This window comes from Aethalodelphis obliquidens, unplaced genomic scaffold (genome assembly GCF_003676395.1).
Source record: "Aethalodelphis obliquidens isolate GAN/ISIS:26980383/991018 unplaced genomic scaffold, ASM367639v1 scaffold15, whole genome shotgun sequence".
In the NCBI taxonomy this organism is placed as follows: Eukaryota; Metazoa; Chordata; class Mammalia; order Artiodactyla; family Delphinidae; genus Aethalodelphis; species Aethalodelphis obliquidens.
In genome coordinates this window covers 8259923-8274931 of record NW_020837959.1, presented here as the reverse complement: position 1 = coordinate 8274931, position 15009 = coordinate 8259923, and the positions used below count along the sequence as shown (strand labels likewise).

At 40.3% G+C, this 15009-nt stretch overlaps 1 protein-coding gene across 1 annotated transcript in view; it reads left to right on the top strand.

Moving 5' to 3' along the window:
* The window catches only part of LOC113625375 (protein-lysine methyltransferase METTL21E), a 39424-nt gene that overhangs the window by 6591 nt on the left and 17824 nt on the right, over window positions 1–15009 (top strand). Inside the window, exons 3-5 of the mRNA XM_027115872.1 lie at window positions 5725–5891; window positions 7002–7119; window positions 9903–12954. Of these exons, the coding sequence (XP_026971673.1) occupies window positions 5725–5891; window positions 7002–7119; window positions 9903–10306 (689 nt within the window). The 3' untranslated portion in view covers window positions 10307–12954. The remainder of the gene's footprint in view (window positions 1–5724; window positions 5892–7001; window positions 7120–9902; window positions 12955–15009) is intronic.

Here is a 15009-nt window from a genome sequence, read left to right as displayed (position 1 = left end):
TGTTTTAATATTTGTGTTCAGTATTAAATTCATTAATAAAATAATACTCTAAGATTCTAGTAGATAGCTCTTATCTAATGGTATAGATATCAGAAGTTTTCTGATTTTCATACCGGGAAACCAAATCCAACATTTTGTGTAACATTTCCTCATTTTAGTTAGTTATCCTGAGGCCTAAGTACTAGATAACAAGCAGAGAATATGTATGGAAAAATTATTCTTCAGAAGTGTAAATCAGAATTCCGTTGTGTGATAATGCTGTTAATTTTGGGGGAAAGTTGCTGTTCAAATCTTACCTAAAAACCAAAGAATATTCACTCATTCATTAACCTTCTCAAGATTCAATCCCATAATCAACAAATAACTAAGCATGCACTTCGAGGGGCCCACTCTTTGTGTATTATGTTTGGAGCATAGATATCCCCCTGTTATTACAACAAGGTGACATTAGGGACACCTTTGTAATAGTGCAGCTCTTTGCGTTAGATTCCTGTCCAACGGTTCTTGTCATCAACCTTGAAATGGGTGGTGATATTGCTAAAACACTAAACTTGTCTTTTGATTTAAATGAATAACTACGGTTAAAATTGTTACCTCAGGGAGTTGCCTGGCGGTCTGGTGGTTAGGAGTCGGTGCTTTCACTGCGGTGGGCCGGGGTTCAATCCCTGGTCGGGGAATTAAGACCCTGCAAGCTGCGAGGCACAGCCAAAAAAAAATTCTTACCTTAAAATCTTTAAATAGAAGTTAATGCTGAAAAACAGCAAAGTTTTAAGATGGACATAATTGTTCGTGTGTGTACATTTGCTTTTAAAATGCAATGTATTACATCTAGACAAATTATTTCAAGTAGCCAAGTTCAGTATATTTTGGTTTCCTGCTATAAATTATGCTACTTTTTATGAGTGTCTCTTCTTACAGAATGAATGGTAGTTACATAGTCTTTAAATGCCAAAGAGAATACTAAAACACTGTCAGTTAAATTTTCTTCAGCTTGATAATGTTTTCTAAAGGATATGTGGTCATCCTAGGTGTATGACTAATTTCAAATGACCATGTACGATGGATAGAATTGTGTTCTTTTAGAGTGTATGTGCAATTAATAGTGGTTACTGTTGTTTCATGAAATCTCTTGGAAGATTATTTTGGAGGGGTGTAAGTCATTTTTGATTATGCACATATATATTTTTAATCTCATTTCTATATAGAAGTAAAGATGTCATTCTTTAAAAAAAAATGACTAGCTCTGTTTATTTAGAAAGATAGTGAAAAAACAGGAATCATTTGTTATTACGCTGTAGTTGTTGGGACAGCAGCACTGATCTGGTCAACTAACCTTTAAAAGAAAGTGCAAAGTCGTAGATGTCAGTGTGGTAGCTGTAGATATTCACTGGCAAAGTTTTTAGAACAATGATTGGAACTTTAGGAGACGCTCCTGGGATTTAGTGTACTCTAACATCTATTAATCCCTGATACGTTAGGTGACTTGTCAAAGAAGTGCTGCCTTTACAAGGGGTTTGCAAGGAGGCCCAAGAGGGCACATTCAGCTAAAGGTCAAGGAAGCAATTAATGTTCTCTGCTTTTCCCTAAAGAACTTCCAGAGCAAAAGCTGCCCCTCCACGCCCCATCTTAGCAAGGCAAGTGAATCTAGTGAAGTGAAAGTTAAAGTTCAAATACAACATATTACCAATATTATTTGGTTCTTAGAGCTCTTCCTGTGAATGTGAATACATGCCGTAGTTTAAGGAGAAATATAGTGAAATATATTAGAAGAGGTGACTCATGCTGAAGACTATCTGTTTTTCATCTCTTTGTTTTCTCTGCATCTCTGCCAAAGGTCAGTGTTTGTGGTGGTGATAGAGTGGGTGGTAGAGGGGGGCCCCTCTGTGGCATGCAGTGAGATTAGAGTTCTTTGGAGAATGCTTGGTTCTGTCTGGATCCTAGACAGGGCTCTGTGAAGGGATCACAGAATTTAGGACTGGAAATCATCTTGGCTGAATGTCCCTGCTGGATTATGGCCACTGAAGGAATTTTCCAACAAGGGCAAACTTAATTTACCTCCATCTTTCCACTATATTCCTTGATGCTAGGAAATGATGTTACTGGAGCTCATAGGACAGTTTGACAACTACATCTTCCCTTAGGACTCAGAGACTCAAGACCCCTCACTCCCGTTCTTGCTTCAGTGCCGTGGAGAAATTGGAAAGTCTCTTGAGGCCTTCACTTTCTTACATGGTGCATGTTCATCATCTCAGAAAGGCCCCACTGTTGTATGTATATCTCTCTGTATTTTGTCTCATTCATTCATTCATCCATTCATCTATTCTTCTTTTACGCATTTCCTACTTCCTTTCCTTTTCCACCTCCCTCCTGGCAACCATTCTAGTGTGTTTGATATGTATCTTTGATAAATATTTTCATGCATATCCATTTAAGGACTTGTGTAAAAATTTGGGGGTGGGGGCAGGATTGCTGGATTGTAGGACATTATACAAAATGTCCTACAAAATACCTTAGATTAACAAAATACCTTAGATTGCTCTCCAGAATGACTGCAACATTCTGTATTCTCACCAGTGGTACCTGAGGTTCTGCCATTCCCACAAGCCCCCTATCACTCAGCACTGCCCAGCTTCTAATTTTTGTTAGTTTAATGAGTATAAGAGATACCTTGTTTTAATTTGTCTATATCTGAGTTGGAACATTTCCATGTTGCTTTGTGGCTTTTTTGGTTTCATCTTCTGTAATCTGCCAGTTTATCTCCTTTGCTTATTTTTCATTGTGGTTACTGTCTTTCTCCTTGTCAATTTGGAGGTTATACAGGTTTCTTGTATATTCGAGATATTATCTCTTTTCAGTCTTAGACATTGTAGAAGATCTTTTCTCATCTGTCATCTTTTAATCTCATCCACACTTTTAATCTTCATTCACAGAATAGAAATCTTCACTTTTGATATAAGAATATTCATCACTTTTGGGTATTGCAGATTTTAAGAAGGTTTTCTCCTCCCTACTTTCACAAAGATATCATCTTATACTATTAATTTTTTTTTTCCTCTTACATTTGGTCTTTAATCCCTCTGGAATCTGCCTTTATAAAAGATTTTACGTAGAGATCCAGTTTTATTTTTCTCCATATAATGTGGCAGCTAACCCACCCCCTCTATCTACATGGGTTTGTCTCTGAGATCCCTATTTTGCCCACTGGTCCATTTATCTCTTGCAACAATACCATACTGTTTTTGTTACTATGGCTTTGTGGTATACCTAAATATCTAATAAAGCAGATATTCTCCTACCTCTTATTCTTCTTTTACAAAGTTAACTCTTTATGGATGTTTATTCTTCCATTTAAGTTTTGGAGTGAGTATATCAAGTTTCTTAAAAAAGCTAACTGGAATTATGATTGATTTTGTATTGAATATATATGACATTTTTATAGTATAAGTCACCCCATTTGTGTATAGAGCCTCTCTCCATTTATTCATATCATCTTTTATATCTTGTACTAAAAAATATTTCAAAACAGCAAGTATGAATTTGGGACTGCTGAATGTAATTTCAGCCTTGAGGTATGTACAAGAATTTTGAAAGACGTGTTTAGAATGGCAGACATTTAACATGTCATCTAGATGTAAGCAATGATTCTATTCTACTTGAAAATAAAGGACTGCAGCCCTAGATACCCTTATTGGTTAAGTTCTCTCTGAGGCAGGGCTTTGCCCAGCTCAGCCTACCTCATGAAGGGAGGTGGAAAGGGGGTATCAGCACATGAGGGCTGACATTTTAAGGCACAGCTACCCCTCACACTAGGAAAAACCGTGGTCCAATCCACATTTTAAGCTGCTAATCAGATGACTGGCTTCTCCTGTCTTGCAAGGAGAAGCTAGTAAGGGACTAGAAAAGGAGGAAGACATGGGAAAATGTGCCAGAGTGTTCTAATGTATAACCTCATCTGTTTCCTGGATTATTCCCCAACTAGGGCTGTTCAAAGATGCCTCTTCATCTTAAAGCTCCCAGTCCCTTCTTTGGAGTAACAATCTTACTTTCTCAGTTCACAGTGATGTCACCATTCTGCGGTAAATACCTCTAATCTATAATTTATCCTCCACGTATAGATACATAGACTCCACATCACACTGTTACCATTTTCTTTAATTTTTTTTTGTGTGTGAGAGAACATTTAAGATCTACTCTTTTAGCAAATTTCAAGTATACAGCACATTATTATTAACTGTAGTCATGGTGCTGTACATTAGATCTCCAGCACTTATTCATCTTACAAACTTTGTACCCTTTGACCTACATCTCCCCATTTCCCCCACCCCCTGCCCCTGGTAACCACCATTCTACTCACTGCTTCTACAAGTAACTATAGAATTTTCAATCAAGTACCACACAATCCAATATTTTTGTTTATGTGGTGATCTTGTTTTATCATTTAGTTTCATGACCAAAATATAACAACAGTTACAATGACAATAATTATAATAATTTATTGAACTCTATGTAACAAAGTGCTAAGCACATTATATACATCATCTCATTTAAATCTTACAACACTATTTGATGTAGGTTCTTTTATCTTTCACATTTTATAAACAGGGAAATGGAGGCTTAGAGAGAGATGTGTATCTTGCTCCATAACTAGTTTTTTTTTTTTTTTGCGGTACGCGGGCCTCTCCCTTTGCGGAGCACAGGCTCCGGACGCGCTGGCTCAGCGGCCATGGCTCACGGGCCCAGCCGCTCCGCGGCATGTGGGATCTTCCTAGACCGGGGCACGAACCTGTGTCCCCTGCATTGGCAGGTGGACTCTCAACCACTGCGCCACCAGGGAAGCCCCATAACTAGTTTCTGAATTCTTAGAGACAACTGGATTTTTAAAAATTATATCATAGCTTTTTAATAGTGCAGAGAGGGGCTTTGGAGCAACCAAAAAGGAGCTCAAATTTTGGCTCCTTCATTTACAATTTGCATGAGCTTGATCAAGCTGACAAAGCCCTCTGAGTCTTAGTTTCATTATCTGTAAAAGTGCAAATAATAATGCCTACCTCACAAGTTGTTGCAAAAATTACGAGAAATATTATATACATATTTACCGTGGTCTGGCCTGTGAAGTATGTGCTCAGTAATTGGTGGTTGATGTTGCTTATGAAACATACGTGATATTGTGGATGTTAAGATGCCATGAGTTGTCACCAAATAATAATATAAAATAAGTAATAATAAAATAATACAAGGGTATATTGTTGGGTGGTATCAAATGTCTTTTGTCTGGATAAAGGCAGGTCATAAAAGATCTGCTACTATTCCATTATTCAAATAACTGGCATCGCACTGTGTAGCCAGTACGAATAGTTGAGATCTTAGATTCCATCACCAATCTTTCTTTTGCTCTGTGAATAGATTGGTAGCCTTTAAAATACATTGCTTTTTAAAAAAGTATATCAGTTATTGTTTATTTCACATAGCATTTCAGAAATGTCTATTGGTGATTTCAACCTCAGTGAAATTCAGAAGGATGTTGCTATCCTGATGTATGAAATATTAGCTTCTGTTGAGTTATTTTCAAATAGCTTACCTTACTATTACTATGTTGCACCTAAAATCAGTGCCTATTCAAAAGCAACTTAGCATAAGTAGAGATGCTGCACTTCCATCAGGTTCTCCTTCGCTATGGTTTAGTACCACAACCACTGCCTTGTTTTTTTTTCCCCCTCCTTTCAGAGAACAGAGAAGCCGATGATGACAGGAAAGTGGTTGCAGAGATCATGCAGAGGTGTTTTGTTCCAACTTTAGTAACAGCCATCTCCTGGGAGGGATTTCATTTCGTTGGTCATGAGATTCGGATTACTGAAGCCATGGATTGTTACGGTGCTGTTGTTTGGCCATCGGTATGAATTCATACAAAGTTTGCTGCATTTCAATGAGTTCTCATCCAATGTTGTTCGTTATTATATACTGTTTGGAAGGAGAAAGGAGGCTCCATGGTTCTCTTTTGTGACCTCAAACAACACTAAAATTTAGAAATCACGAAATAGGGAAGATGCTTTTACCAATGAATTCTATTTCTGATTTGTAGCGTTAATAAAGAGTGTTGTTTACACCTTCAGTTTTTTGTGACTATAAGTCACAGAAGTTTAGAATAGTAAACATTTTAATTTCCCATTTAACTGATTCCATTTGAGTTAAACAATTATAATGAAATCCATTTCAGTCTCAACACGCAGAATATTCTAAAAGACCACCACTTATTTATCAATTGTCCTATGAAGGGTGCAGACCCCCTCCCCCCACTGTCTGCCTCAATCCCAAACACACACTTCTTTTTTTTATCTTTTATAAATTTATTTATTTTTGTCTGCATTGGGTCTTCGTTGCTGTGCACAGGCTTTCTCTAGTAGTGGTGAGCGGGGGCTACTCTTTGTTGCCGGGCATGGGCTTCTCATTGTGGTGGCTTCTCTTGTTGCAGAGCACGGGCTCTAGGCATGTGGGCTTCAGTAGTTGCGGCACGCGGGCTCAGTGGTTGTGGCTCACGGGCTCTAGAGCGCAGGCTCAGTAGTTGTGGCGCATGGGCTTACTTGTTCCGCGGCATGTGGGATCTTCCCGGACCAGGGCTTGAACCTGTGTCCCCTGCATTGGCAGGCGGATTCTTAACCACTGCGCCACCAGGGAAACCCCACACACTTCTTTAAAATGACTGTTATTATTAGAAGTTGCTGCTTTTAAGGATAGTCAAGCCTAAGTAACTGAACTCTATATTCTTAGTTCTCTTTTCTCCCCAACAATCCCCAAGGACTTTTCCTATCCTAAGTGTTGAACCTATTGAAGGATGTACTTCTGTGGATAATTTTCTGTAGTGATGTGTATGGATGCACACATGCACTCACATGGGCTCACATACGTATCATAGCGTTCGTGGGGTATTTATCTAATAGAGTTTAATTTTACTTTCTGTGATTACTTGCCAAGCACTACTTTTTTCTTTTTTTGAATTTTCATAGGCCCTTGTTCTATGCTATTTTCTGGAAACAAATGTAAAGCAGTATAACATGGTTGACAAAAATGTGATTGAAATTGGAGCTGGAACAGGGTTAGTCTCCATCGTGGCAAGTTTACTTGGTAAGCAGGTGTTTTTGATTGAGTGGGATCAGCGAATTCCATGATCCTGTATCATTAGTTGCTTTTACTATCCAGTTTACTATGACCTAGGCCTATTTTTAACCCCTTAATTTGTTGAATGGGCTTTATCAGGAAACTGATGTTAAAGTCACCCATTTGGTTTTCTGGGAAGCTGGATTTTTATCCTGGCTAACTGGGATGTGCACCCCAGCATCCTGACTGCTGGAGGACGTGTGAAATACTAGGCATAGGCAGAGCTGACTATGCGGACTCAGACGATCTTTATTTAAATTTTAGCCCCATTTCAACATTCCCATGTACTTGTATATTCCTTTTGGGTGTTGAAGTCCTATACTTTTATGAAAAAGCATCTGTTAGAATAGAGAAAAAGTATGAGAAATCACGTCTGCTTCTAAGTTTAGGCGTTTGTCCATCAATTTTCTCAGTTATTTCCATTTTTCTTTTGCAATCCCTTGTTCTTCCACCAGCATCTTCTTTTCCAACTAAAAGTGATTGTCTATATGTAAGCCTGAGCCTGCTTCAGTTCAGTCTTTTTTGTTCCTGTTATCTATTTCATGGCCTTAATTTAGCTGCCTTCTCTGATGTGTGCTGCCCACATCTGTCCTGATTTCCTTCATCTTCAGAAGTGCACACCTGCCACTCTAAAATCTTGAGAGGAATTCAAGATTTAGCAGTTTACAACTTTCTAAACACTGGGGAAATATAAGACCCTTGAAGTCCTCTCCAAATATAATTTTTAGATTGCTCTGTCTTGATATTGCTTTCTAAAGTCACCATTCCATTTAGTATGGACAGTGTCAGAGGCACATTGGATTTATTCCTGAAGGCTTCCTCATTTAAGAGCAGAATTTGTGTTTTGGGAAGTTGTTCATTCATAATTAAAAAATATTTTTTTATTGGAGTATAATTGCTTTACAGTGTGTTAGTTTCTGCTGTACAACAAAGTGAATCAGCTGTATGTATACATATATCTTCTCCCTCTTGGACCTCCCTGCCCCTCATCCCACCCATCTAGGTCATCACAGAGCACTGAGCTGAGCTCCCTGTGCTATAGTGCAGGTTCCCACTATTTATTTTACACATGGTAGTGTATTTATGTCAAACCTAATCCCCAAATTCATCCCACCCTCCCCTTCCCCACTGTGTCCACATGTCTGTTCTCTACGTCTGTTTCTCTATTCCTGCCCTGGAACGGTACAGGTTCACCTGTACCGTTTTTCTAGATTCCACATGCATAATACATCGTGTTAATATACGATATTTGTTTTTCCCTTTCTTGCTTACTTCACTCTGTATGACAGACTCTAGGTCCATTCACATCTCTACAAATGACCCGGTTTCATTCCTTTTTATGGCTGAGTAATATTACATTGTACATATGTACCACATCTTCTTTATCCATTCATCTGTCAGTGGACACCTAGGTTATTGTAAATGGTGCTGCAATGAACATTGGGGTACATGTGTCTTTTTGAATTATGGTATGATCCTTTTGGTCTGCTCCTATAACTTGAAACAAATATCAAAAGGTGGAAACTTTGTTTAGTCAGTGATGATATTTACCTCTCTAGACACAAAGATCTTAATAGTCAGATAGATTCTATTCCTATGGGCAGGGTCGGGGGACAGAGGGGGTCCTTCCTTATCTTGGGATTTTAAAAAGATTTGTGAAAAATGATAGACCCACCCACCCCACTAGAATGTAGAGATTCATATCTCTGTGATTCTACCAATGAAATGCTTATTTTCCTCCCATTTTAATATGTTCCAGAAAATACAGTCAGTGGCCAGAGAAACTTGCCATCTTGGGTGAAGAATGGGCTGTAAACCAGTCTGAACTAGACTTCCCTTCCATTTCTTCTTTCATGTCTGATGATGTAGAAACAGCCAATCCTAGGCTTATTTACACATTGTTTTCAGGCTCTGCTACTGCTCAAAATTCACTTTAAGGGCCAAATTTTATTGGTTTTTGCTTTCTGATTTCTTCCTGACAATGACCACCAGTATTCACTTTTACCTTGGGGATTGTTTATCTCTTCTTCATCTGAGCATTCTGTCCTGCGTCTATGATCTTTGGTTGTATGAGCACTATATGTGGGTTGTAGCTAGGTTTTAACATCTCTTAATGGGAAGAGACAGACTTATAATGGGGTCCAGCTGAAAAGACTTATAATGGGGTCCAGCTGATCTTTGGTTGTATGAGCACTACATGTGGGCATGAACATGGGTGTCCTGATACTTTCCATGTAATGACATTGAAAAGTCTTCTCTCCTCCCTCCATTTCTCACACTTGAGCACTTCCTGGTCAACGATAACGATGCCCAGTGTTATATACACCCGTTTGGTCTCACATGACTGGGGCTCAGACTTCTTTTAGTGAAGAACCCTTTCATCTTTCAATTGTGACATCTGATTGTTCCAATGAGGGTACCAAATACTTTGAATTTCCCTTTCTCTTGATTTTTTAAGTAGATAAATAGAAAATAACAGCAACAATAACAAAACAAGACAGACAAAAACCGAGGAGAACAGAAAAATGCAGCAGAGTGCAGAAGTGCCTGGGGAATCTAATTGTTTGTAAGGAGAGGCATAAAGGTGCCTTAGCATCCATTTTGAAGGGATTTCCCTCCTGTGTGTACTGACCAGTCCTTGACATGAGGTTAGCATTTGTGCAGAATTGTAAAGTGCATGGTGGCTTGAAATCTAATTGCTTTACCTTATCCCATGAAGGTTACTTTTCCTACTGTCCTTTGTTTCCCAGGTGCACACGTGACTGCCACAGATTTACCTGAGTTACTCGGAAACCTGCAATATAATATTTCCCAAAACACCAAAATGAAATGTAAGCATTTGCCTCAGGTTAAAGAGCTCTCCTGGGGTGTAGCTTTAGACAAGAACTTTCCCAAGGCTTCCAGCAACTTTGACTACATCCTGGCGGCCGATGTTGTCTATGCTCATCCATTTCTGGAAGAACTCCTCATTACTTTTGACCATCTGTGCAAAGAAACCACCGTCATCCTCTGGGTCATGAAATTCAGGTTGGAGAAGGAAAATAAATTTGTAGATAGATTTAAGGAGTTGTTTAACCTGGAGGAGATTTCCAGTTTCCCTAGCCTGAATATTAAGTTGTATAAAGCTATGAAGAAAAATTGGAGGAGTGCATGATATCCTCAGAGGAGGACTTGGAAAGGGAAGGCAATTTCTAGTGATTATTATTGCTTTAACAAAAAACCTGGATGATCTGATATAGCTGACTTTTCCAAGGGGACACACACACACACACACACGTGCACACGCACCTTGCCCCAGACAGGGATTTTCCCAGATATAGCACACAGGTGTATAGGATGGCAAAGCCATTCTGTGTGGTAATTGGTTAGGACAATGTCTGCTTTCCTTATCTTTCTATAGTACTATTTATAATTATTATCATCTTAATAAATGGTGCAATTATTGTTAATGTATAACTGTAGAATGATGGTTTTTAATAATAGTATGTCTAAAATGTTTTAAACATAAGCTTATGTGATTCTCTCTTTAGAAATAATGAAATGGACTATAGTGGGCTCTACAAATAAATCTGACTAGGCAGATAGAGAAGGTAATGGTCAATGTTAGATTATTGTGGCTTCATTAGTGCCAGCTTATTGGTGGTCTGTCTTCTCTGCTTGGCAGGGTGGGTCTCCAGCACACCCTCTGAAATCAGTCAAGCTGGTGGATTCGAGGTTACAGGCAAGGACATTTCACTCCAGTAAATGAAAAATGAATGGAAGAAAACATAAAATCAGTTGAGATTTTGGAGGAGCCATTGTTTTATTTTTAGGCCAAGTACAGTTATTCTGCATCACAGAAAGAGAAATAAATATAAAAACTTTTCGTGTGTATAAAAATACACATGAAAAGATTTCAGTCTCTAATCTCAAATAACCAGACATATGGCTGGTTTTAAAGTTTAAAGCTCTTCTGATAAACATATAGAGACCTAGATATTTGAAATCCTATGTGCTTTTTTTTTTTTCACAAGGACCTTAGAGATTAGAATAAAGTCTGAAGTAAGTAAAGTCAGTGCAAGAAGAGCAAAATATTAGGATTTTGTACCACATAAGAAGACTAGCGGTTGGTAACTCTTCCGGGTTCTCGGTGATGTTGGCTAGGCAGGCTCTGTGCCCTCGGGGTGGTCCTTGCCCAGCCCTTTCTGCTTTGCTGGAAGTTCTCAGTCTACTCAGGGTTGAACAGAGCTGAAAAGTTTATTTCCTAGGACTCTGACCTTAAGCCAGGATGCAAATGTACTCTCAGTGGGTTTTTTGGTATGCACGGTTCCTGGGGTCATCTCTCAATAATTACCAGTATTTATACGCCCCTTTATAGTTTTCACAGCCTGCTGTGTACATAAAGTCAACTAATCCTCACAACCATTCTAAGAGTCTATGTAATATCAGTATCCCCACTGCATAGGTAAAGGAGCCGAGGCCACCAGGGGTGGAGCCACACAGCTGCAGAGTGGCAGCGCTAGGCACTCAGGCCCAGGTCTGAGTCCAGAGCCTGTGTTTTTTTTTTTTTTTTTTAACCATTGCTCTGCCTTTATATATTTAAAACAGTAATTTTCCAACTCTTTTGTAAGTGAGTGAAGTCATTTCTTTCAAGTGAAATCAGTACCTGGAAAGGTAAGCAAATGCATCAGGAGAAGATGAGAATCTTTTTCTCTGGTGTCAGGGAGGCTCATTTAGAAGGTGACATTTAAGCAAAGCTGGAAGGAGGTGAGGGAAGCAGCAGTGCAGGTATCTGGGGAGGTGTGTCCCAGGCAGAAGGAACATCTCTGCCAGGACCTTAAAGCCGGAGCCCACCGGTCCTCAGGAGGAAACATCGGAGGCCAGTGAGCTCGGAGCAGGGCGAGCGGGGAGGCTAGGAAGCTTCAGTATCGGCGGCGGGACGGGGCCTTCGTGGCAGGCTGGGTTCTCCGGGAGCAGGCCAGGAGGCGGCATTTGATGTGCAGGCCATTTTTAGGGAGTGTCGTGGGGATCAAGACCTGTGGAAGGGGCAGAAGGAAGCGGGGCAAGGTGGAGCTGCCGTGCACGGCCTCAGCCGACCCACCCCCATGGGGCTGTGGACCTGGGGGCGGGGATGGGGGGCGCTGAGACTGCTGAGCCTTGATAACCCGTGTCGCACAGTCACCGGACGCAAGTGGCCCGGGAAGGCTGTGACCTTGGGCGAGGTGACTTACGCCGGGGGGTCGGGTGAGGCGATGCCCGCGGACGTGGACAGCCCAGGGCCGCCGGCCAGCAGCGCTGCCCGCGTGGAGGCGATGAGTCCTCCTGAGGGGTCTGAGCAGCACATCAGGGCAGCCGCAACCTCAAGGCCATTGCGAGGACCTTGGCTCTTCCTCCGGTGAAGCGGAGGATCGCGGGATGGTTTGGAGTGGAGGAGTGAAGCAGTTACCCCTCCGTGTAAGGACCACTCCGGCTGATGTTCCTAGGATACTACGCAGGGCGGAGGGACCAGCGGGGAGGCTGTGGTGGGGATGGCAGCCCGGGCCCCCGCGGGGACTGTGCCTGGAGGTGGCGAGAAGGGGTCGTTTCTAGAAGAGTCTGGAAGCTAATGCCCACCGACCTTCTCTCCATGTTGAGTATGAGTGTGAGGCTGACTCGGGAGTGTTTGGTCCGAGCTGCTGGACATCACAGAACAAAGAACATCAGAGTCATCGGCTGAGAGGTCGTTTGCACAGCTCACGCGGGGAGCAAAAGAGTGAACAGGAGCTGGAACGAGGACTGAGCCCCCAGGTGGCCGCGCTGAGGTCAGACACAGCTAGACCCGAGGTATGTTTTCGAGGCTCTGCCCTCCTTCCCCCAAATTATATTCGGGTCTGTTGACTCTGAAAGAATTTACTGCTACTGTGGTTTTTGAGCTGGCCAGCAGAGTCTCAAGGTTCCGAGAAGCTGCCTCAGAGGCTTCTAGGAGGGTTTTAGGTGAAACAGCATGAATCTTGGGGTAACAAATGAAAAAAATGGCTCCTCTGCTAAAAAAAGGTTGTATATCACTACTAAGCTATTTTTAGTTAGACTAAAGTATCCTTCTTTCAAAGACTGTGTTAGAACCAAGCCAGCCGTGTGGTTCTTAACAGTTCCTCTTTCTCCAAGTGTCAGTCTGTCAAACACAGTGCTCAACACCCATTGTTTTATTCTGTTTTATAGCATTCCCTTGCAAATTGGAGCACCCACCCACATACCCTGTGTCTCTCCTGCTTCACTCCATTCTGCGTGTTTGTCTACTTTTATCTTTGTGCTATCTTTTCTCCACACTTTTCTAGATTCAATTTTACAATAATTGAATTCCAAAAGATGTAATTTGAGTAGCTTTTTTCTATCTTACAGTTTTTTTTTTTTAATGGCTAGGAATTGATGTGTTAACTTTAACCCAAGAGAATTTACTGTGAATTTTGCCTTTGCTCCCCTTCCTTCCTCCCTCCTTCCCTCCCTCCCTCTCTCTCTCTCTTTCTTTCTTTCTGTCTTTCATTCTGACAGGTTAAACTACGCTACTGAAAACCTTAGTCTATTTCTTGCAGTAACTTTCTGGGTTTCTAATAGAGTAACAATACTGACTGTCAAGGTTTTAATAGAGGTTATCACAGAATCATTATTGCTTCACAGCAGACATACCAACTTGCTGGCAATACTCTGCAGCTTAAAATTTCTGTTATATGCATGTAAACACGAGAGTTTTTGTGCCCCAGGCCATATCCGCTGACTTTAGGAAACTAAATACTGTACTCAAATCTTCTGTCTTAGAATTTACTGATCTATCCTATTTCATTTGTACCAATTTTTGTCTACCAGAATGTTAAAACATTGGTTTTCATGCCAGATTAATATTTGGTTCTCTTTTTGGATAAAGAATTATGGCATTGGGTGACTTCCTAAGAGATTTGGAGCCATAGAATAAAGAAAGAAGATGAGGAAACATAACAGAATGGAATGTTCCTTTTTTTTTCCTTTAAATCCTCAGATTCCAGCAGCTTGGTGTTCTCTGTGAATGCCTGGTCTTTGTACACAGAGATCACGTCCAACTTGCTTTAAGCATTGCTGTTGGCATGAGAGCAGATAAGTAATTTCTGAATATCCTTTGGTAGTAAAACATATCCACTGGGTAGGATTTTGATACAAGAAAATATTTACATGTACTAATTTTGAAAACAATCTTGGGACCTTGGGCTCTAGAAATAAAAGGATTAAAGTCAAATTAAGTAGATCAGATAAGTAAGCTTAGTGATAAGTTTAGAAGAAAGTTAATTATACTGTGCCTCTTTTCTCAATTCCACTTTAACTTAATTTTCATGGAAATCTACACGTGAAGGAAGTAAAAAAATTGTCAAATATGTACATTTTTTCCACCAAATTATAAGGCAGTACTAAATAAGATTGGGAATGCAGCAGGTAAATCCTTTCACAAAACGTAGGGGATACGGGCAAAGCAAAATTGAAAAATCATAGATATTTGGTGGTGTGTTTGTGTGTGGACCTAATTCTTCACGTCTGCTTTATGGAGTCTGGAAATAGTTCACAAATGATTTCCACATCCAGGTTTTGGCATTTTTGAGTTTGTGATGTGAAATTAAGTCTAGAATATTTACCTGCAAGCCCAATTTCAGTATGTGCTCTGCTTCCAAGTTTCACACATAATCAAAGACAGTGTTCTGTATAATTGCATGGTTGTATTAATGGGACAGTTGTGTCTTAGGTGGCCTTAGGTAGCATCAGTTAGTTCTGTGGTCATACTAACTCCTTTTACTAAGAGTTTCTGGCCTGGACATGAGTATTTACTCGGATTGCGTAATATGTTGTAGTTAGATTGCTGGGCACACACCATTGACTGCC